Source organism: Lissotriton helveticus, chromosome 5_1 (assembly GCF_964261635.1).
Source record: "Lissotriton helveticus chromosome 5_1, aLisHel1.1, whole genome shotgun sequence".
Taxonomy (NCBI): Eukaryota; Metazoa; Chordata; class Amphibia; order Caudata; family Salamandridae; genus Lissotriton; species Lissotriton helveticus.
The window spans coordinates 1,158,475,136-1,158,499,706 of record NC_136065.1 but is presented as its reverse complement, the minus strand read 5'-3'; the positions used below and the strand labels follow the sequence as shown (position 1 = coordinate 1,158,499,706).

The 24,571-nt window shown below is 50.1% G+C and overlaps 1 protein-coding gene across 3 annotated transcripts in view; it reads right to left on the bottom strand.

Moving 5' to 3' along the window:
- ACSL5 (acyl-CoA synthetase long chain family member 5) overlaps positions 1-24,571 on the bottom strand; it is a 248,611-nt gene that overhangs the window by 157,932 nt on the left and 66,108 nt on the right. The window contains exon 1 of one of the 3 annotated variants that reach the window (XM_078643779.1): positions 53-207. The exons of the other annotated variants lie outside the window; for them this stretch is intronic. Coding sequence (XP_078499905.1) covers positions 53-97 — 45 coding nt within the window. The 5' untranslated portion in view covers positions 98-207. Of the gene's footprint in view, positions 1-52; positions 208-24,571 lie in introns of those variants that run through there. 3 annotated transcript variants of the gene reach the window in all.

The window sequence follows — 24,571 nt, the reverse complement described above, 5'->3', positions numbered from 1 at the left end:
GTTTAAAGCCACAGATCTGTATACCTTTATGATCAGCTGCTCCAACATTTACCTGAAGTCTTCGTGGTTTGGAACCGAAGTCATATCGCCGCCACATCAGGGGGTCAGAGAGGAGATTTTCTGAGACGCAGCAGCTGTGGGGATCCCTGCCTCCCGACCCCTGCTGGCAAACACGGAACGCTGAAGGCAGAGCACGCCAGTGGAACGCATGACGTCATAAGAGCATGGGTGCTCACATGACCCTGTGACGCATGGGTGCTCGACCCTGTGACGCAGACGTGACATCCAGGTAAAAAACACAGCAGCAACCAATCAGAATGTACGCATAGCATGCTGTCACGCAGAGAAGATGCTATGTTTTTGTTTTGTAAACCCCAAGGAAGACGTGCTTTGCATATATAATTTGTGGAAGAGTGAAACATAACAGCACTGAAATGGCGACCAGCGGTCAGACACTCTTTTAGTTCTCCGAGCCTGAGTGTTGCCAGAGCTCACCAGTGTGGGGTCCCCCTGTGTGTGCTGGCGCAGCGCGGTGACGCTGCGCTGGACAGAGGGACTCCGGACACCTTGCTGCTTCTCCGCGTGGTCCGGACTAACCCCGAGACCACGCCTCCTTTATTTTATAGTACGCGCGGACGCCACGTACCACGTCCGCGCTGGCGCACGACTACGTGCGTGAACACTAGACTGCGCAGGGCAGTCTTGGACATTACACTCCTTTCCACCTTTATTGAAAAAAAACAATATGCAAACTGAGAGTCAATGGTGAACATGTGGAAAAACAAACAAAGAGGCCGGCAGGCCTGTTACCAGTCTGACGCTCATGGTGCACAGTCTCAGTCCACAGCAAAGTCCGCCAGCTGTGATGAGGGGGCTGGATTTCTTCTTAGCCCATAGCCAGCAGCCTCACCTCGAAACAGTGCTCTCCTCGGGGTGACCTGCCGGGCTGGGGTTGGAGACAGCTCATCCCCGGAGGGACACCGACTGGCTATGCCGGGCCTCTCAGACTCTGGCGAGCTCGCCTCTGGCTGGTCTGCTGCGTCGTTGTACCCGCTCACCGGGGATCTGGTGCTTGGAGTCGTTGGGCTTGGTGTTGCTCTGTCCGGGTCTCTGCTGGGCATGCCGTTGGGCGGGACTGCAGCCCGCTTGAAGAAGGACACGTTGCGGGTGACGGTTTCTCCGTCGCGTTGAGCCGTTACCATCGTGCCTGTCCTGCGGGTGACAGTCCAGGGCCTGGGTTCGAACGGGAGCCTGAATTTGCTTCCGGGATATCGGTCTCGCACGTATACTCGATCTCTTTCTCCAATGTATGATTCCTTGGCTCGGCGTCGGAAGCTCGCGTACTCGTTTGATCGCTTTCTGTTGAGCAAAGTCTGCTGAGGGTTTGCTTCCGTCGGGGTCCAGGTGTGGTGGTGGGGGATCGTGTCTCGGACAATTCGCCCCATGGCGGCTGGCCCTGGGGCCGCTGTAGTGGTACGGTGGGGTGTCAGCCTGTACTCCCTCAGGAACGTGTAGATGGCTTTCTCCAGGGGTGTCTCCTCTGCATGAGCAATCCGAATCACTTTATTGAGGGTCCTCATGAAGCGTTCTACCTCCCCGTTGGCTTGTGGCCACCTGGGGGTGACCTTCCGGTGCTGGATGCCCCACTCCTGGAGATAGTCCGCAAATTCTTGGCTTTGGAATGGCGGCCCGTTGTCGGTCTTGACCAGGTCGAATATGCCATGGGTGGCGATGAGTTTCTCGAACTTCGTCGTTACTTCCTTGGCTGTGAGTGTAGGTATTATCTCCACCTCGGGGTATTTGGTCAGGTCATCAATGACAACGAGCATGTACCGCCCGTCCGGGAGGTGTCCAAAATCGGCGCTCACTCGTTCCCAGGGTCTCTCGGGATTCTCCTCGGTGATTACCGGCGGTGGCGGTTCGGGTGGACCTGCGGCCTGGCACCAGTGGCACTCCTTGACCATTTGTTCGACCTTCATGTCCAGGTCCGGGAACCACACTTTGGCTCGGAGTCTACTTTTTGTCTTCACCACTCCCTGGTGGCCGCGGTGTGCCAATTCGATTACTTGTTGAGTCAGGCTCGCCGGCATCACAATCCGTGGTCCTCTAAGTACGCACCCTTGACTGTCTACTGACAGTTCGTCCTTTACCCTGCAGAGGGTCTCTAGGGCTCGCTTGGCTTCCGGTGTCCTCTGACTCAGCGAGGCCTGGAGTGTTCTCCAGTCGTTGTCTCTCAGGGCAGTGTTCACTAGCTGCAAGACTTCATCCTTGCGGGTTGCGTCCACCATCATGTCAAGGTTCATGGGCAGCGGGCGTGATCTTTCGAGGATGACTTGTACATACTCTTCTGTCTCTTCGGCATCTTCTCTCTCTCGGGTGGTTGCCGCTCGGGGGTGCCGTGAGAGGTAGTCGGCCGGATTGGACGCACCGGGCTTAAATTCCAGTTTGTAGTCATACTCTTGGAGTTGTAGAATCCACTTCTCGATTCTCGGGGGAGGCTTCGAGACTGACCCTCGGAACAGGGGAAGTAGGGGCTTGTGATCCGTGGAAACAGTGAACGGATGTCCATAGACGTAAACGTGGAAGTGCCTGCAGGCCCAGTGGATCGCAATGGCCTCCCTCTCAATCTGGGAGTAGCGTTGTTCCGTTTCTGTCAGGGACCTGCTGGCGTAGGCTATGGGTGCCCAGTCTTCACCGTTTTGGCTTTGTGTCAGCACTGCTCCGAGTCCATAGGGACTGGCGTCCACTGCTACGTTCGTCGCCTTGGAAGGGTCAAAGTACGACAGGGTCGTGTTGGCTGACAGGGCTGCCTTGGTGTTCTGAAACGCCCGCTCCTGTTCTTCCCCCCACTGCCATGGGGTGGTGGACTTGGTGAGCTCCCTTAGTGGCCTGGTGAGATTGGATAGGTCGGGGATGAATCGCCCGCAGAAGTTTACCATCCCGAGGAAACTTCGAACTTCTGATGTGTTGTTCGGCGCTGGGGCTGTTTGCACGTCCTTCACTTTTTCAGGGTCAGGGGCGACTCCCTTGTCGGAGAACGTGTACCCAAAGAAGCTGATGGTGTTCTGCAGGAACTGACACTTCTCTCTGTGTAGGGTAAGGCCTGAGTCTTTGATCCTTTGTAGCACGCTTCTGAGCCTTCTGTGGTGCTCTTCTACTGTATCGGCGTATAGCAGCAAGTCGTCGCTGACATTTAGGACGCCTGTGATCCCACTCAATACTTCTCGAATCGTGTTTTGGAAGACCTCAGCAGCGCTTGATATTCCAAAATTGAGTCGCCGATAGCGCCGGAGGCCAACGTGAGTGGAGAAAGTGGTGATGTACCTGGAGTCCGGGTGCAGAGGTAGCTGGTGGTATCCTGATCTCAGGTCCATCTTGGAGAACCACTTCGCTCCGTTTAACTCTCCTAGAATGTCGTCTATGGTAGGCGTCAGGTGTCTTTCTCTCTTCACCGCTGCGTTGGGGAGGCGCATGTCGACGCAGATGCGGACCTGTCCTGGTTGTTTGGGCTTCCGCGCTACCACAATCGGCGACACCCAGGGGGTGGGCCCGCTGACCTTCTCGATTATCCCCTGTTTTTCAAGGGTCTCCAATTCCTGTTCCACTTTCTTTCGTAGGTGAAATGCTATCCGTCGATGACGGAGGGCTACTGGCTGTATGGATTTGTCAATGTGTAGAGAGACTTCTTTGCCTCGGAGGCATCCAATACCTTTGAATGTGTCTTCGAATTCTTCCAGGATTGTGTCTAGCTCTTCTTCCCAGACAGCCATGGCAAACGAGATGAGGTGTAGGTCTTCAGCTGCTTGGCCACTCAGGAGCATTCCGCTACCTTCTTTGGTCACGTAGATGGTGGCTGGCTTCCTCAGTTCTTGGTGCTGTATGTCTGTCTGGAAGCACCCTATTAACGGTATTGGTGTCTTTTGTCCATAGGCGAAGACTCTGATCTTGGCTGGTTTCAGGGGTGGTTTGTCTCGCAGTTGGTTGTAGACGTTTGCCGCCATCAGCTCTATCGAGGCCCCTGTGTCAATGGTCGCTCTCACTTCTTGGTTTAGTACCTTTATCCTGCACTTTGGGAGTCGCCGTTTTTTCCTCAAAGGCTGATCTATGGCGAACACATAGTGCACCGGATAGTTGTGAGCGTCATCGTCCATATCTTCGCTCTCAGGGTCTTCCCTTATGGCATGGGCGGCTTCAGGTTTGGGTTTAGATGATCTGCACACCGATGCGAAATGGTTCATGCGCCCGCATGACCCGCACTTCCTCCCCCGTGCCGGGCAGTCTTGTGCTCTATGTGGTGCGCCCCCGCAATATCCGCACTCTTTCCGGCGTTCTGGCGTTCTTCCTCTCCCCGCCGGGCGTTGCTTCGGTCTCACCACGTTGACGTGCTCTGCCACGTGAACTTGCTCTGCCTTTGCTGGTCTGTGAAGCGCTGCCTCCATATGCGACGCCCTTGCGTGGGATAATTCCTTTGAACGGCCTAGCTTTAGAATGTCGGCCAGGGGCTTGCCGTCCTCCTGGAGGATCTTTACCCTCAGGTCAGAGGAGTAGCAGTTCTGGATAATCTGGCCGCGGATTTCTTCTTGTTCATCCTGGAATCCGCACGTGCTCGCGAGTTCCTTCAGGCGACCATGGAAGGCATCGAGGGATTCATCTGCTTCCTGACGCGCTTGCCTGAAGATGAAACGCTCGTAGTCCTTACTCTGCATCGGCTCAAAATGGGCATTGAGCGCGTTGAGGAGCGTGACATATGTTCGAGGGGTGGCCTCTACCAGGGTTTTGTATATCCTGTAGATATCTTTTCCTCCCAGGTGCAAGAGGAGCGCCCTGCGTCGGTCGCGCCCCGTCCCTGCTCCTTCAAAGTAGAACTGGAGCCTCTCAACCCAGTCTTTCCAGCGAGGGGCCAGGGATGCTGGGGCCCCGTCAACAACAAAAGGCTCGATTGGGGGGATGGACGCCATGATGACGCAGTGCGACTAGCCTCCGCTTCACTGGCACGTGGGGCGAGGGTTGTGTGAATCCTCTGCCTCCTAGGCGCGGATCTCGAGCCAGGTGAGTAATGCCAGGTGAGAAGCCAATTCAGTGGCCAGAAGAGGGCAGTATGCTGGAGCCCTGGCTGCACTGCTTGGGATTGCGCGGGGGAGGGGCTCATAGGAGTAGCTGTGGCCCTGAGCAGATGCACGGCGCTGGTACCTCGGGTTGACCAAGTCCTGCTCCCATCATGTGCCAGAGCTGAAAGCACTCGAAGTGTCCCCTGGGAGGCAGAAAGCACTGAGGCCAGCCTGCGCCGTCGAGGAGATGCAGGGCCGGCCGCTCCGCACTCGGCAGACACACGTGTTGTCCCAGGAGGTCGGGGACGCCTGGGCGCACCGGCGGTGCAGGCGAGATAGCCTTTCCTCACGCAGCGTGGGCACTCTTCGCCCTCGTCGCCATTGTGGGGTCCCCCTGTGTGTGCTGGCGCAGCGCGGTGACGCTGCGCTGGACAGAGGGACTCCGGACACCTTGCTGCTTCTCCGCGTGGTCCGGACTAACCCCGAGACCACGCCTCCTTTATTTTATAGTACGCGCGGACGCCACGTACCACGTCCGCGCTGGCGCACGACTACGTGCGTGAACACTAGACTGCGCAGGGCAGTCTTGGACATTACAACCAGTTCACAAGAGGCAAGTAAATGCACTAATGGGGTTATTAGAGAAAATATACCGTACACCGAGCCGGGGGCAATTAACCTCAGAGTAAAGATAACGTTACAGAAAAAGACCCACGTCCACACTTAATGGCTACCGTAATAGCTACTATGTTTGTGCAATCTTAAAAAAAAGTGCGTGGATTTACAGATCCGTCTCTCAAGGCGTACTTTCGTCAATCTTGACGGCAGCCTGAGTTGTTGCCACAACCGCCTTTAATATATACAAGTCATGCATTTTTAAAACACACACACACGAGCCAACAACAGCTTGTGCGGTATTATGTGTTCTAGTTCCTTGGGTCAGTCGTTAGCTGTGCCCTGGCTCTGTTAGCTGTGTGTCCTGGCGCTCGCCTACTTTCCTTGTATTTTACTTCTTTATACCAATAAAGGTATTGGATATTTATGAGTCTTTCCATCACTTCAGTTATGCATCGCTTTACAGCTTTAAAACACTATGGCGCTTGGGTGAACCTGCAGTGTCTAGTAGAGTAATTGTATTCGAGGTACACCCTCAAGTACAAATTCTTCAGTGTAGAAAACCGCCGAAGTGTCAGACATATAAGGTGTGCGCTTCAGTGTAAAGCACATATTTCTCTAGACATTAGATTGGTGTAAAGCCAGTTGATGTTACTTTAGCAGATCTTTGTACCAAAACCTATATTTTTTGCACTGTTCAGTCCAGACACACCCACATTTTATGATTTATTAGGAGGCTGTTGCACTGTGGTTTTCTAGCTGCACACAGATACAAATCTGGTGCAAAATGGCTTTTGTAGGTAAATGTTGATTGTTGCTGCTGGTTGTGCTGCTTTGCATCACACAGGTATCAACACAGTGAACTTGGTCCCTGTAGTCCAAACATTTCATGCCACTACAGCAGGGAACGCCATCTGTCTCCCAAGAACATGATGTCACTGAGGACATCTTTACTGAGGCAACTCCAGGTCCAAACTGTAAATGTCTAACACATCTAGAAAAAGTCATATCTATAGGTAATAATGTGAAGTTTTTTATTGCCTACAGCAAGGGATCTGACTTGTACTTTCTTGGTGGTACTCATGAACGAGTGACATCCATATCAGACTCTGATAAAGCACATGTGAAAAGTAGCGCCTTCTGTAAAGGCTTTAAGGGGCTCACATTTGGGAAGAAGAAAAGGATCAGGTATAAATCGGTATAATAGTGGGGAACAACATGACATGCATTCATTCATTATTACACTTTATTCGATTTTATAACAAAATCATAAAAGCATATTAAAATACATTATTTAATAAAAACGGTTAGATCAAAACAGTAATAAGAATATTTGTATGCTAAAAACATAAGACATGATTTTATCTAACCATTAATTAATTTCTTAGTTATCACTCCCATATATGATATTAAAATAATGAAAAGGAAAAAGCTTACATTCGAAAATCGAAGAAGTTTTTACATACATATGTAAATGTAAACGTACTTGTAAAGCACACTGATACTCCGGAGTGTCCTGGTGCTGTACTCATACCGCTAGGGAACCCTTCCTGGTTTTTCCCCGTGAAATGTCCACTCCTGGGCATCCCCAGGGTGCAACCAGGCATCCCTAGCGCTGTAGGGGGCCGTTGTGGAGCCTAAGCAAGCTATTGCCCAGAGTTGCAGCGTGGGACCCATGCTTAGAGTAGGCACCAAGGCAAGAAATCAGGTCCGAGGAATTATGAGCCCAAGATCTGCCGAGACCAGCCAAGGCAGGAATTGAACCCTGGTCCCGGGCCAGACCTCTGCATCAGGGTCTGCCGCTCTAACCATTGAGCCACACTTCTCCACAGCATACTTGGCACAGTGAGCATATATTGAGCGCTGACATAACACAACTGAGATAAAGGGTGCCTAAATGATTGTGGGGTATGGAAATGGATGAAAAAAATTCCAAGTTGCGAGGTGCCACGATCAGTGAGTAAATCTATCCAAATCCCTTGGATAAATCCAGCCTAGACACCCATCTGACTGGCAAGCCTCATTGAACACTCTCTGGATGTTGAACGATGCCTTGCAACATTGCTGCATAAACTGATTTCCAGGAACTTTAGATCGAAGTGCCCTCGCTGTGCACTTTGACACACACATTGAAGCTGCCCTGCTATGAAGATAACTTAAAGCCTCGATTAGAGTTTGGCAAAGTGGGAGCTCTGCAGGTTTTGTGAAGCTCCTGCTCCACCAATAAAATTACAAAAAGGGGGTGGTGATGGACAGAGTATCTGAGTTAATCAGAACACTCCTACCCAGTCAACAGATCAGGGCTTGATCCATCACCGTTTTTTAGCTCACTGCACCATCCCAGTTCAGAACCTGGCTGTATGCAAATTAGTCTGTCCCTGGCCCAGTGCATCATGGGAACAGGGCAGACCAAAGTACCAAGCCAATTCTTCACTGGAAAGGAAACAAGCTTCCAGGGACCGGTTTCTGGCATTACAGCCGTCTTCGGCCCGGCTTGCTTGAATCCTGATGGTGCAGTGAGCAAGGGACTCATGTCTGAGCATACCCTTCCACACTTGTGGTGGCCAAATTAATTACAAAAAGGGGGTGGTGATGGACAGAGTATCTGAGATAATCAGAACACTCCTACCCAGTCAACAGATCAGGGCTTGATCCATCACCGTTTTTTAGCTCACTGCACCATCCCAGTTCAGAACCTGGCTATATCCAAATTAGTCTGTCCCTGGCCCAGTGCATCATTGGAACAGGGCAGACCAAACTACCAAGCCAATTCTTCACTGGAAAGGAAACAAGCTTCCGGGGACCGGTTTCTGGCATTACAGCCGTCTTCGGCCCGGCTTGCTTGAATCCTGATGGTGCAGTGAGCAAGGGACTCATGTCTGAGCATACCCTTCCACACTTGGGTATACTCAGATGTGAGTCCCTTGCTCATTGCACCATCAGGATTCAAGCAAGCCGGGCCGACGACGCCTGAAATGGCAGAAACCGGTCCCCGGAAGCTTGTTTCCTTCCCAGTACAAGAATTGGCTTGGTAGTTTGGTTTGCCCTGTTCCCATCATGCACTGGGACAGGAACAGACTAATTTGCATATAGCCAAGTTCTGAGCTGGGATGGTGCAGTGAGCTAAAAAACGGTGATGGATCAAGCCCTGATCTTTGGACTGGGTAAGAGTGGTCTGCTTAATTCAGGCATTCTGTTCATCACCACCCCCTTTTCTGAATCATTTTGTCTACCATAAGCGTGGAAGGGTATACTCAGATGTGAGTCCCTTGCTCATTGCACCATCAGGATTCAAGCAAGCCGGGCCGACGACGCCTGAAATGGCATAAACCGGTCCCCGGAAGCTTGTTTCCTTCCCAGTACAAGAATTGGCTTGGTAGTTTGGTTTGCCCTGTTCCCATCATGCACTGGGACAGGAACAGACTAATTTGCATATAGCCAAGTTCTGAGCTGGGATGGTGCAGTGAGCTAAAAAACGGTGATGGATCAAGCCCTGATCTTTGGACTGGGTAAGAGTGGTCTGCTCAATTCAGGCATTCTGTTCATCACCACCCGCTTTTCTGAATCATTTTGTCCACCATAAGCGTGGAAGGGTATACTCAGATGTGAGTCCCTTGCTCATTGCACCATCAGGATTAAAGCAAGCCGGGCCGACGACGCCTGAAATGGCAGAAACCGGTCCCCGGAAGCTTGTTTCCTTCCCAGTACAAGAATTGGCTTGGTAGTTTGGTTTGCCCTGTTCCCATCATGCACTGGGACAGGAACAGACTAATTTGCATATAACCAAGTTCTGAGCGGGGATGGTGCAGTGAGCTAACAAACGGTGATGGATCAAGCCCTGATCTTTGGACTGGGTAAGAGTGGTCTGCTTAATTCAGGCATTCTGTTCATCACCACCACTTTTCTGAATCATTTTGTCCACCATAAGCGTGGAAGGGTATAGTCAGATGTGAGTCCCTTGCTCATTGCACCATCAGGATTCAAGCAAGCCGGGCCGACGACGCCTGAAATGGCAGAAACCGGTCCCCGGAAGCTTGTTTCCTTCCCAGTACAAGAATTGGCTTGGTAGTTTGGTTTGCCCTGTTCCCATCATGCACTGGGACAGGAACAGACTAATTTGCATATAGCCAAGTTCTGAGCTGGGATGGTGCAGTGAGCTAAAAAACGGTGATGGATCAAGCCCTGATCTTTGGACTGGGTAAGAGTGGTCTGCTTAATTCAGGCATTCTGTTCATCACCACCCCCTTTTCTGAATCATTTTGTCCACCATAAGCGTGGAAGGGTATACTCAGATGTGAGTCCCTTGCTCATTGCACCATCAGGATTCAAGCAAGCCGGGCCGACGACGCCTGAAATGGCATAAACCGGTCCCCGGAAGCTTGTTTCCTTCCCAGTACAAGAATTGGCTTGGTAGTTTGGTTTGCCCTGTTCCCATCATGCACTGGGACAGGAACAGACTAATTTGCATATAGCCAAGTTCTGAGCTGGGATGGTGCAGTGAGCTAAAAAACGGTGATGGATCAAGCCCTGATCTTTGGACTGGGTAAGAGTGGTCTGCTCAATTCAGGCATTCTGTTCATCACCACCCGCTTTTCTGAATCATTTTGTCCACCATAAGCGTGGAAGGGTATACTCAGATGTGAGTCCCTTGCTCATTGCACCATCAGGATTAAAGCAAGCCGGGCCGACGACGCCTGAAATGGCAGAAACCGGTCCCCGGAAGCTTGTTTCCTTCCCAGTACAAGAATTGGCTTGGTAGTTTGGTTTGCCCTGTTCCCATCATGCACTGGGACAGGAACAGACTAATTTGCATATAACCAAGTTCTGAGCGGGGATGGTGCAGTGAGCTAACAAACGGTGATGGATCAAGCCCTGATCTTTGGACTGGGTAAGAGTGGTCTGCTTAATTCAGGCATTCTGTTCATCACCACCACTTTTCTGAATCATTTTGTCCACCATAAGCGTGGAAGGGTATACTCAGATGTGAGTCCCTTGCTCATTTCACCATCAGGATTCAAGCAAGCCGGGCCGACGATGCCTGAAATGGCAGAAACCGGTCCCCGGAAGCTTGTTTCCTTCCCAGTACAAGAATTGGCTTGGTAGTTTGGTTTGCCCTGTTCCCATCATGCACTGGGACAGGAACAGACTAATTTGCATATAGCCAAGTTCTGAGCTGGGATGGTGCAGTGAGCTAAAAAACGGTGATGGATCAAGCCCTGATCTTTGGACTGGGTAAGAGTGGTCTGCTTAATTCAGGCATTCTGTTCATCACCACCCCCTTTTCTGAATCATTTTGTCCACCATAAGCGTGGAAGGGTATACTCAGATGTGAGTCCCTTGCTCATTGCACCATCAGGATTCAAGCAAGCCGGGCCGACGACGCCTGAAATGGCAGAAACCGGTCCCCGGAAGCTTGTTTCCTTCCCAGTACAAGAATTGGCTTGGTAGTTTGGTTTGCCCTGTTCCCATCATGCACTGGGACAGGAACAGACTAATTTGCATATAACCAAGTTCTGAGCTGGGATGGTGCAGTGAGCTAAAAAACGGTGATGGATCAAGCCCTGATCTTTGGACTGGGTAAGAGTGGTCTGCTTAATTCAGGCATTCTGTTCATCACCACCCCTTTTCTGAATCATTTTGTCCACCATAAGCGTGGAAGGGTATACTCAGATGTGAGTCCCTTGCTCATTGCACCATCAGGATTCAAGCAAGCCGGGCCGACGACGCCTGAAATGGCAGAAACCGGTCCCCGGAAGCTTGTTTCCTTCCCAGTACAAGAATTGGCTTGGTAGTTTGGTTTGCCCTGTTCCCATCATGCACTGGGACAGGAACAGACTAATTTGCATATAGCCAAGTTCTGAGCTGGGATGGTGCAGTGAGCTAAAAAACGGTGATGGATCAAGCCCTGATCTTTGGACTGGGTAAGAGTGGTCTGCTTAATTCAGGCATTCTGTTCATCACCACCCCCTTTTCTGAATCATTTTGTCCACCATAAGCGTGGAAGGGTATACTCAGATGTGAGTCCCTTGCTCATTGCACCATCAGGATTCAAGCAAGCCGGGCCGACGACACCTGAAATGGCAGAAACCGGTCCCCGGAAGCTTGTTTCCTTCCCAGTACAAGAATTGGCTTGGTAGTTTGGTTTGCCCTGTTCCCATCATGCACTGGGACAGGAACAGACTAATTTGCATATAGCCAAGTTCTGAGCTGGGATGGTGCAGTGAGCTAAAAAAACGGTGATGGATCAAGCCCTGATCTTTGGACTGGGTAAGAGTGGTCTGCTTAATTCAGGCATTCTGTTCATCACCACCCCCTTTTCTGAATCATTTTGTCCACCATAAACGTGGAAGGGTATACTCAGATGTGAGTCCCTTGCTCATTGCACCATCAGGATTCAAGCAAGCGGGCCGACGACGCCTGAAATGGCAGAAACCGGTCCCCGGAAGCTTGTTTCCTTCCCAGTACAAGAATTGGCTTGGTAGTTTGGTTTGCCCTGTTCCCATCATGCACTGGGACAGGAACAGACTAATTTGCATATAGCCAAGTTCTGAGCTGGGATGGTGCAGTGAGCTAAAAAACGGTGATGGATCAAGCCCTGATCTTTGGACTGGGTAAGAGTGGTCTGCTTAATTCAGGCATTCTGTTCATCACCACCCCCTTTTCTGAACCATTTTGTCCACCATAAGCGTGGAAGGGTATACTCAGATGTGAGTCCCTTGCTCATTGCACCATCAGGATTCAAGCAAGCCGGGCCGACGACGCCTGAAATGGCAGAAACCGGTCCCCGGAAGCTTGTTTCCTTCCCAGTACAAGAATTGGCTTGGTAGTTTGGTTTGCCCTGTTCCCATCATGCACTGGGACAGGAACAGACTAATTTGCATATAGCCAAGTTCTGAGCTGGGATGGTGCAGTGAGCTAAAAAACGGTGATGGATCAAGCCCTGATCTTTGGACTGGGTAAGAGTGGTCTGCTTAATTCAGGCATTCTGTTCATCACCACCCCTTTTCTGAATCATTTTGTCCACCATAAGCGTGGAAGGGTATATTCAGATGTGAGTCCCTTGCTCATTGCACCATCAGGATTCAAGCAAGCCGGGCCGACGACGCCTGAAATGGCAGAAACCGGTCCCCGGAAGCTTGTTTCCTTCCCAGTACAAGAATTGGCTTGGTAGTTTGGTTTGCCCTGTTCCCATCATGCACTGGGACAGGAACAGACTAATTTGCATATAGCCAAGTTCTGAGCTGGGATGGTGCAGTGAGCTAAAAAACGGTGATGGATCAAGCCCTGATCTTTGGACTGGGTAAGAGTGGTCTGCTTAATTCAGGCATTCTGTTCATCACCACCCCCTTTTCTGAATCCTGCTCCACCAATGGCACAGTTCTCCTGTCTCACTTAGAGGTGGGGTACCACTGGTATTCCCACCAGTTTTCTGACAGCGAAGCCTCAGTCATCTCTGCCCCTTTCCAATCCCTAACCAGGCAGTCATCCACCACAGGGCCATCAGGTCGCAATAGTCCCACTTACCTCCACAGATTTCTCTTGCAGGGAAAACAAACAACCGCATTTACCCTTCCAGGTAGGTCGCTCCCCCTCCACACAGCACCGCCTGTGCCCGTTCTCTCCCTCGCTGCCCCCGTGTCTCTCTGCCCATTTTTTCCTTCTGCTCCCCTCGCGGCCCCCGTGTCTCTCTGCCCGTTTTGCCTTCTGTTGCTTAGCTGCCCTTACATTTCTGTGACCTTTCTGCCCTTTCTTGGACCCTTTCTGTCTCTGTGCCACTCGTTTCCCCTCGTTTTTTGTGACCTTTCTGCCCTTTCTTGTGAGCTTTCTGCCTCTGTGCCACTCGTTCCCCCCCCCTGTTTTTTGTGACCTTTCTGCCCTTTCTTGGGACCTTTTTGCCTCCTGTGCCACTCGTTTCCCCTGTTTTTTATGACCTTTCTGCCCTTTCTTGTGAGCTTTCTGCCTCTGTGCCACTCGTTTCCCCCTGTTTTTTGTGACCTTTCTGCCCTTTCTTGGGACCTTTCTGCCTCCTGCGCCACTCGTTCTCCCGTCTTTTGTGACCTTTCTGCCCTTTCTTGTGACCTTTCTGCCTCTGTGCCACTCGTTTCCCCCCATTTTTTGTGACCTTTCTGCCTTTTCTTGTGACCTTTCTGCCTCTGTGCCACTCGTTTCCCCCCGTTTTTTGTGACCTTTGCTGCCCTTTCTTGTGACCTTTGTGCCTCTGTGCCACTCGTTTCCCCCGTTTATTGTGACCTTTCTGTGCTTTTTTGTGACCTTTGACCCTGCTCGCAGGCAGGTCACTCCCACGCTGCTGCTCGTCACCTGACTGCCTGGTTCCTGCCTCCCTGCTGCCTCCTTGTTTCCTGGGTTTTCCCTCCCCTCTGCCCTATGCGCCAGTTCCCCCTGCCCCCCCGCCGCTCCCGATCCGGCCCTTTCCCACCGCTGCTTCCCTGCGGCCGGCACCCCCTGCACACCCATTCGCCTCCCAGCTGCTCCTCCCTCCCAAGCCACCTCATATGTAGGCCGAGAAGCGGCCGTGCAGCGGCCCCGCACAGCGGGCACGCCGCTGGCGCGCCGAAGGCGTGCCTAAGGCAAGCCCGTCTGCGCCTGTCCGCGCCTGGACCGCACCCAGCACCAGAACCCCTGGACCCCGCGAACGCCATGACACCAGAATCCACTACGATGCCAGCACCCTTCACGCGCTCAATGCCAGCCGAAACCACACCTGGTTCCAGGCCGCCCCGAAACGGACCTACGGACCCTTCTCCTGCCACACCTGCAGCTTCACCTGCGACAGAACCACCAAACCTCCACCCACTACAACCACCCACCCCACCCCCATCGAGGAGCGAAAATCCTTAGTCACTTGGCAGAACTTTGCCGCCATCTCAGAGGTTGATCTCCTCAAATGCATCCGCGAAACCAAACCTTCCAACCATTCCTCTGAGCCCATTCCCAGTGGCATCGCCATTGATTTCTATACTAACACTCTCTCCTACTGGACCAAGCTAGTCAATCTCTTCCTCAGTCAAGGATCCCTCCCAAGTGTCCTCAAAACAGGACAGGTTACCCCCCTTCTAAAAAAAACCTCTGCAGATGCAAATGACCTCAATAACTTCCGCCCCATCAATAATCTCCCTTTTCTTTCAAAGATCACAGAAAAATGTGTTGCAAAACAACTGTCCCAACACATTATGGACAATAATCTCCTCGACATGTTCCAGTCGGGCTTTATTCAAAACTGCAGCACTGAAACAACCCTGCTGCAAGTGATCGATGATGCGCTGCATATTCTAGATTCAGGGGAATCGTGCCTTCTGATTCTTCTTGACCTCTCTGCAGCTTTTGACACTGTTAATCACAACACCCTCCTTAACATTCTTCAACAGAGAATGGGCGTGGAAGGCACTGTACTCAAATGGTTTGCCTCTTTCCTCACAGACAGATCCCAAATGATCAAGATTGCAAATAGTCTCTCGTCTCCACTGGTGGTTGGTCAAGGCGTCCCTCAAGGTTCTATCCTTGCTCCCACTCTGTTCAATCTCTATCTGGAACCATTAGGGAACCTTCTAAGCAAATCTGGAATCCTCTACCATCTCTATGCGGATGACACCCAAATCTACCTCAAGGTGTCTTCCCCTCATGATCTCTCACTACTCAGCTCTACTCTCAACACTATTCACAACTGGATGCTAGTTCACCAACTCATTCTCAATCCCTCCAAAACGGAATTCCTCCTCATATCTAGCTCTCTCTCTCCGCCTCCTGTTCAAGCCTGGATGGATCAATCAAATCTACTCAACAGTAAACCCATCATTGTGGATTGCGCTAAATCCTTAGGTGTCATACTTGACAAAAGACTCAACCTCATCTCACACATCAACTCCATGGCCAAGAGCGCATGTTATCAACTGCGACTTTTATGGGGGATTCGTCGGTTCTTCCCGGAGAATGACCTGAAAACCTTGGTCCAATCGCTAGTTCTTTCTAGACTTGACTATTGAAATTCTCTTCTGACTGGCCTTCCCAAATCTCACCTTTCCCCCTTCAAATCCGTACTCCATTCAGCAGCTCGCTACATTTCAGGTTCCAAACGAAGTGACCACATCACTCCTATCCTGTCTTCTCTACGATGGCTTCCAATTGAGGCTAGAGCTATCTACAAAACAGCGTGCATCACCCACAAAGCTTTGCACTCTTCCTCCCCTCGCTATCTGGCGAATAAACTCAAACTGTCTGGAGGCTCAAGACCTTCTCAGAATGCGGAAAAGTTCCTCTTGAACCCCCCTCCTTCAAAAGAGAAAAACTGTTGGCACAATCGTTCTCAGGTAATGCGTTGAGAACCTGGAACTCGCTTCCTCCTTCGCTCCGTGCCATCACCTCCATCCAGATCTTCAAAGCGGACCTCAAATCTCTTTTATTCCAAAGACACTTTCAGAACTAATTCCCTCCTTCTCAGACCCTGCCAGGAAGTTCTTTAGTCATTGTAAATATGTCACATATGTTTATATTTTTGCTTATACATCCTGTGCTTGCTGTGTTTGAAATTGTGTTCCTTTTGCCTGCGTTGTTTTGATTCTATGGCCTGCTATTGTTCGCCAGGAAGTTCTTTAGTCATTGTAAAATTTGTCATATTTATCTTACTTTTCCTTATACAGTCTGTTCATGCTATTTTTGTGTGCTCTATTCCTGCAACAGTTCTCTCATGTAACGTAACGGGTTCTATTGTACAGTGCTCTGACACCTTTGGGTAAAGTCCGCGCTTTATAAAAATGCAATAAATAAATAAAGACTGGACCAACCACCTCTGCTGCATACTCCTCAACACCCGCTCCGCACGCAAACACGCCATCGAGCTCTGGGATCTGCTCGACACCTCCAGCCCAGACATGGCCTTCCTGACCGAGACCTGGTGGAACCACTCCTTGGCGCCCGACACGCCATAGCCATCCCAGACGGCTACAAGATCACCCGCAGGGATCGCGCCAACGGAATCAGAGGAGGAATAGCCATCGTCCACAAGTCCACCCTCAAGGTCGCCACCCACGCAGACGACACCCTCAACACTGCCAAACACCTGCACTTCTGGATCCACACCGACCCCAACACCACCCTCAGAGGAACACTCATCTACAGACCCCCCAGACCCGGGCTCAGTTCAGTGACTCCATTGCTGACCTCGCCAGCACCTCGCACTCGCCTCCACGGACTACATCCTCCTCGGGGACCTGAGCTTCCACCTTGAGAACAACAACAACGCCAACTCCCCCACCCTGATCGACAACCTCGCCAACCTCGGCCTCAGACAACTCGTCACCGCACCCACCGACGCCGCCGGCCACACGCTGGATCCCGTCTTCTCCACAGGCTCCCACGTCGCCTTTGACCACACCACCGAACTCCACTGGACCGCCCACCGCTGCATCCATTTCATCTTCAAGAAACCAACCACGCACCACCGCACCCAACAGCCGCCTCGCCACTGCTGGAGCAAAGTCACCGAAGACCAACTGATCACCTCCCTTGCCAAGAACCCACACACCGACCCCACCAACCCAGACGCCGCAGCCAGAAACCTCAGACAGTGGATCGACGACTGCGCCAACACCCTCGCCCCGCTCAAGAAACCCTCCAACAGCCACGCCAACAAGAGAGCCACCTGGTTCACCGTCGAGCTCCAGACCTCCAAACGCGCATGCTGGAAACTGGAGAAGACATGGCTCCATGAACGCACACCGGACAACCACGCAGTCCACAAGGACGCCACCCACAGACACCACCACCTCATCAGATTAGCCAAGAGATCCTCCTTCAAAGACCGCTTGGATAACAATGCACACGACAGCAAAGAGCTTTTCAGCATCTTAAAGGAACTCTCCAACCCCAGCGCCAACGCCAACGACATCCCGCCCTCAAAAGAACTGTGCGACTCACTAGCCATCTTCTTCCACCGCAAGATCGCTGACATCCACAACAGCTTCAACACCACGACCGCCCCGACTACGCCAGACTCCACCTCCCCTGTGAACACCACCAGCACCAACCGCCTGACCTCCTGGTCCTACATCAATGACGACGAGACACGCAAGGCCATGAACTCCATCCACTCAGGATCTCCGTCTGACCTGTGCCCACAAATTCAACAAAGCAGACGCAGCCATCGCACCCCAACTACGGAAGGTCATCAACATCTCCTTCGAATCAGCGACATTACTGGAAAGCTGGAAGCACGCCGAAACCAACGCCCTCCTCAAGAAGCCCAAAGCGGACCCCAAGGACCTCAAGAACTTCGGGCCCATCTCCCTGCTTCCGTTCCCGGCAAAGGTCATCGAGAAAATCGTCAACATGCATCTGGCCCGCCACCTGGAAGACAACAACATCTTGGACCAGTCCCAGTCCGGATTCAGATGAAACCACAGCACAGAGACAGACCTCATCGCCGCCACAGACGACATCAGGTGCCAACTAGACAATGGTGAAACATCAGCCCTCATCCTCCTGGACCTGTCAGCGGCCTTCGACACGGTCTGCCATCGCACTCTAAAGACACGCCTCCTTGAAGCTGGAATCCAAGAGAAGGCTCTTGACTGGACCACGTCCTTCCTCTCCGGCAGAACCTAGAGCGTCCTCCTCCCACCCTTCTGATCCGAAGCCACCGACATCATCTGCGGCGTTCCCCAGGGCTAATCCCTCAGTCCAACGCTGTTCAATGTCTACATGGCCCCCCTCGCACAAGTGGCCCACCATAACAACCTCAACATCATCTCCTACGCTGACGACACCCAGCTCATCCTCTCCCTCACCAAGGACCCACACACCGCCAAAACCAACCTCCACAAGGGAATGAAGGCCGTCACCGCCTGGATGAGGAGCAGCCGTCTGAAGCTGAACTCGGACAAGACGGAGGTCCTCATCCTCGGACCCACCCCCTCAGCCTGGGACGACTCCTGGTGGCCGACCACACTGGGAACAGCACCAACACCCACCGACCAAGCACGCAATCTAGGATTCATCCTCGACCCCTGCCTCTCCATGTCTAAGCAGGTCAACGCCATCTCCTCCTCCTGCTACAACACCCTCCGCATGCTCCGAAGGATCTACAAGTGGATCCAGACGGAAACAAGAAGAACGGTGACACAGGCCCTCGTCAGTAGCAGACTGGACTACGGCAATGCACTCTACGCAGGAATCCCAGCCAAACACCTACCACGACTACAACTCATCCAAAACGCCTCCGTCCGACTGATCGTCAACGTCCCCCGCCGCAGCCACATCACCCCCCACCTGAGAGACCTACACTGGCTCCCCGTCGACAAGAGGATCACCTTCAAGCTCCTCACCCACGCAAACAAAGCACTCCACAACGCCGGACCAGCCTACCTGAACAGCAGACTCAGCTTCCACATCCCCACCGCTAGCTCCGCTCCGCCAGCCTTGCCCTCGTCGCTGTCCCCCGCATCCAACGAACGACCTCTGGTGGCAGATCATTCTCCTACCTCGCCGCCAAGACCTGGAACACTGTCCCTACCCACATACGGCAGACTCAGGACCTACTCGCCTTCAGAAGACTCCTCAAGACCTGGCTCTTCGAGCAGTAGCAGCACCCCCCTCTCCCCTCAGCGCCTTGGGACCCTCACGGGTAAGTAGCATGCTTTACAAGTACTCTGATTGATTGATTGATTGATTTATGAGCAGTGGTGAAGCTCCCTGTACAATAGAGCCTTCGTTTTTACTTTTTTCTAAAACAAACTCCGACTTTAGTGCGTTGTTTCAGAAGAACAAATATGCATGATAACTAAGCCACAAGGCACCTTCACAGCATTCATCTGTGCTGTGGTGCATTCGCTGCACCAGCGAATGTACTGATGTCACAGAGATCCCAGCTAGGTAGGTGAGGTCCTCAAGTTATGGTTTGTGGTCCTTACCCAGTGGATGGAGACCAACCGTTCTAATATATAGCACACTGGTGGGGCACCTACTGGGGTCTAGATAACTCCCTTGCCTCTAAGAGTGTGGATGCTGGACAGACTGGTAACACATTCATATGAATCATAGTTTTCTATGTGCTGGGGGATACAGGCTTCTCCTACTGAAACCCTGCTAACGATGTTACTGAGCTGAATTTATGGTCTTATTTGGCTTTTTGGAACAATTGTTTTCAGGATTTCTTCCAAGTATGCAACTTCTTCTTCATGATTACTTTCAAATGTTGAGGTTTTGTCTGGCTTTATTCCTTGGTCCCTTTCTGTTCTATGTTCAAAGCATAGAACCAGGGCAGCAAACAACTGCCTGTCAGACTCACTGCTGAGCAGGGCTACTCTAAATGTCTTTTCAGAGCACATTTTGAAAAGAATACGCTTTCCTCAGAGAGCATTATTAGAGGTAGGTGAAGTCCTCTGCAGACAAGAGAAGAACTTCTTTAAAGATGTACATTTTAAAACACACTGGCATTAGCTTTCCCAGGCTCGGAATCTTTTATGAAATTAAGAAGTTGGGATTGCTTCACTGCTAATGTTATTTAATGGCATTAAATAGGATTTACTTTGGTCTGGGAAAAGAGAGTTTAGTACAGAGAAATATAGAGATTTGTGCTCACGGGTAACCAGCAGTAACAAACTACAACTCAAACCTCTTCAAAATTCTTGCCCTAACCTACTGCACACAAACAAAACAGTAATCTTGGAGAATGAGGGGTCTTTAACAATAATGATACACCACGTGGGCGATAAAACTCGGTTCAATTACAATTCCCACTTCTGGGCTAAAAGGACAAGAGAGAGAACTGGATCATGGTTTGGCTAAATATGTCTGCCACATAGGGTCCAAGAGAATCTCCCACCCTTCTTATAGTCCTCTGTTAGTAACACCTCCACCTCAAGGCCATTATTGTAGACTCAAAGATGATGATTAACAATATACATTCCTTCCGTGGTACTTTATTAAAAGATAGCACTACCTTAAAGATAGTCCTGTCAGCACATCACCTAGCATTCACGTGGCCCAGGAACAGAAATGCACAAAGGCGAGTGTGTCTGCACCCCTTTTTGAAAGAGAACTGATAACACTTCTTGGGTCAAACCACACATCCAAACAATGAAATATATCTTTAGAAGCTCAGAGCAGGATGGAGCTCTTCCTCTCAGTTCCTCATTCAGACTCAGGTCATTAATTGAAAAACCTTTACAGATTTGTTGTAATAATCAATGAGCCATCACTATAGCTGTGTATTACTCATCAAGTTAATTTTGCTGATCTACTCCTAAGGTAAGCAGAAATATCCAACAAACTGGCAGTAGAAAATAGCATTAGAACTACAGCAGTACAAGCTTTTACAATGAAAAATAAATATGAGCGCTTTATCTTGTGGGATAATATTGTGACAGGAATGGAGTCATGATACCACTGGCTAGAATTACAGGACAGCTCCCCACACAAATCAGTTACAAAGCAACTAATGTTTTGGGCACTGTTATTATTAACAAGAACAATGACCAGGGTGATTCATCTAAATGTGGGCGATTGATTTTGGTCTCACCTACAAAGAACTTGCACAGTCGTTTTTAAACACGTATTGTCTAAAATAACAATACCTGCAGTGAGTTTTGGGTCATCCCATATCTTATCATTAGGTGGTTTGCTTGTCAAACTAATTTGCTTGCTTCTTATTCAATGTACTTTTTTCCTTTTGTTGTGTTTATCCTTCCCTGCAGCATAGTTTCGTTACCATCTCTTTTAATGGATGCCTTATATCCAGTGGTGGCTGGTCATTTAGAGGAGTAGAGGGGCTGGTTCACACATTAACACCCACTTCCACTTACAAGTACATACACATACTCAAACCCACCCATCTACAAGCAGACCCCCCACAAGTACACTCACTAACACTCATCCATTCACAAGTGCACACACATTCTCACACCCACCATTTACAGGCACACCCTGGCACATACCCATTCACCACACACGTGTTCAGATACACATATATTCATAGGTACATAATCACCCAAACATTCAACATGCACTTACTGGGGTGCAGCGGTGACAGCAGGACCAGCGGGTAGCGATAGGAAGAAGCACAAAGGCCCAGGTAGGAGTTCCAGACTTCGGGGAGGGAAGGGAAAAATGAAGGCTCTGTGAAGGCTCTGCTGGCTGCTCTCATTGGCTAACTCTCTCAAGGGTCAGTCAATGAGAGAAGGACCTTCCCAAACTCATCACAGAGTGGTTTGTGGTCAGTGAGATTTGCTGATTTCACCCCACTCCGCGACGAGCTGAGAAAGAGTGGCTTGAGGTGTCATTGATAATCAGCCCTGGGCACTTCAGGGCTTAAACCTGAAGTACCCAGTGCTGACTCTATCAGTAACAAACCCCTGGTCATAAGGGGGATATCCTAGAAGGGCGTTGCTGGGCTGATGATGTCACTGCCCTCCGGGCTGTGAAATCTTGAGCCTGGCAAACTTTGGCTCAGGAGCCAGGCGCCTGTGCATTAGAGCATCTAAAGTGCCTGGCTGCCTCACCTGATATTATGAGTGTTTGTCAGGCTGACGTTTGTTCACCATGCTGAGAAAAAAGTAGAGGACAGAACCTAGTGCCCGTAATGACAGGTCGCCACTGCCTGTGTCCTTCCACTGATTACATAGATGGAACTACTGTTTTCTTTTGCAATCAGTACTCCATGAACGTGCACCTCTTTTCTTGCTATGTGTCTGGATTGTACTGTTTCCCAGTCACAATTCTACCCTTTCACTCTACCCTCCAGCCTGTCCCTGGCCCCCTGCTTCTCCCACACCTGCTCGAATTATTTTTATTTTCCATTCTCCCTGCTCCTCTGTTGCTTCCCCATCCTTCTCTGCTCATTGTTCAACCATGTCATGCTTCGCTCTTCTGTTGCCCCTCTTCCCCCGTTGCCCCCATACCCCTCTTAGTCCCACTTTCTTCTTTTATTTCTCTGTTCAGTTTTTTGGAGGGCCTATTAGTAGCAATTTGTTGCCAGCCACTCCTTTCTAGATTATGCACTTATGCACACTTTTTTTATTTGCTTATTTACTACTGCAAGATGGGTGTCAGTCAACTTGGAATGGCAACTTGTAAGTACCAAAAAAAGGGCAGCCCAAGTGACTTAACGCATTTGCTCCCACTGGTATTAACTCATTCATGCATACATGCCATTACACTTGGAATGCCATTTTTTTTTGCTTTGCTGATGCTGTTCAGCATTGTTTTTTCCTTTTGCCGTCATCAGCAAAAGCCATTGCCAAAGCCAAAAGGACAGAAAACGTGAGCTGTTTTGGCTTTTCAAATGCTTGTGACAAGATCTGATTGCCATTTGCCTTTATTGATGCATATTCAAAATACACACTTCTTCTGTGTGGTGTTCTAATATGAATATAGGAACTTCACTATAGGTTTGTTAGCTGTGGTCTCAAATTGGTGGAAAAAAAATGAGGAAGCTCATATACCATGGCACTTGACACCACTGCAGGGCGCATTGAGGGATCAGTTAAGCACCGTGGGAAGACCAGTGGAAGATTCTTGTTGTTTTGAAGTCGTTCAGACTTTATTTAGTCTTGGAACTTCCAGAAGTTTGGCTAATGTTTATTTCTGCATATGTAAGTGGCCGTCTTTGTGTCTTTGGTTTCAAATTTCAGCACCTTGGATAGGGGATTCAAGTAAGTAGCTGTTTATTTTTGAGCGAGAGAGTGTGTGTGATTGTGTGTGTGTGTGGAAGAGACGGAGAGAGAAAGCAATTTTTCTGGTATGCCTGAGCGTCTGTGCGTATGTTTTTGTGTTTTTGTTCGTGCGTTAGTGTTTTTGTCGGCGTATCTGTGTTTAAGTATTTTTTAAGTTCATTCCTTTGGTGAGTTTAGTTTCAGAATGAAAGTAACACTAACCACAGAATTCGCCATTTCCGATTTCCAACATATCATTTCGTCACTTATCTGTTTGGTTTGAAGTACGGGGCATCAATCAACAATTTCTCTCACAAGAAAATGAAGCAGGGGCACCCCACGGCCACGCTGTGTATTTCAGTAATTAAGGCAGAGAACATGCGAACGTTAACCTTCACGGTACGCAACACTAGCACGCCACACATGCGCACAGTACACACGTTTACTTCAATCCTGATGCAAGTGTCATTTCCATGGTAACCGAACACAAGCCTAAGTGTGGTGGATGTAACGTTCGGGTGCACCTGTTAGGCTTATATAGTGCCTAATGACTCAAAGATCACTAACTACATGTTTGAAGCATAGAGTTTCTTGCAAGCACCTCTCAGTTAACAGAGAGCACACTGCTCATGGTTACAAAATTCTAAGATTCTAAGAAAAATATAATTAGAAAAACTAGAAAACGTAAAATATAAAATTTCTCTCTTTCTGTAGCTACGAATGCAACACAAATGGTGTCACAAACGTATGACATACAACATGCAATTATTCTACCACCTCACATGATTTAAAACAAAATACAATTTTGAACTATTGATACGAAATGTGTTGCAAAATTAAACATTTGATATCAGCTGAGATGCTGTTCCAACAGAAACCTTTGGGCACGATTAACGTGTGCCAGACATGGAGTCCTTCATAGATGTGATGGATGCCCGCTGGCCTCATTACAAGTGTCATTGGGCCTGACTAAACAGGGCCGGACTTGCCATAGGAGGCATAGGGCATTTCCCCGGTGGGGCAGGTTTTACAGCAGGGCTGCAATATTAGCCCCCAGTAACAAAAGCAGCAGTGCTTCACACTTGCAGTCCCCAGCCCCCAGAGTTTGGCAGTGAATTCAAGGCACCAATTCATGTGGAGCAAGATATGTGGAGCATTTCATCACATTTGTTGTGCATTGGTTAGATTGGCTCTCTGAAATGCCTCTTTGGATGTTAATTGACAGACACGTCAGGGTAGTTGGGA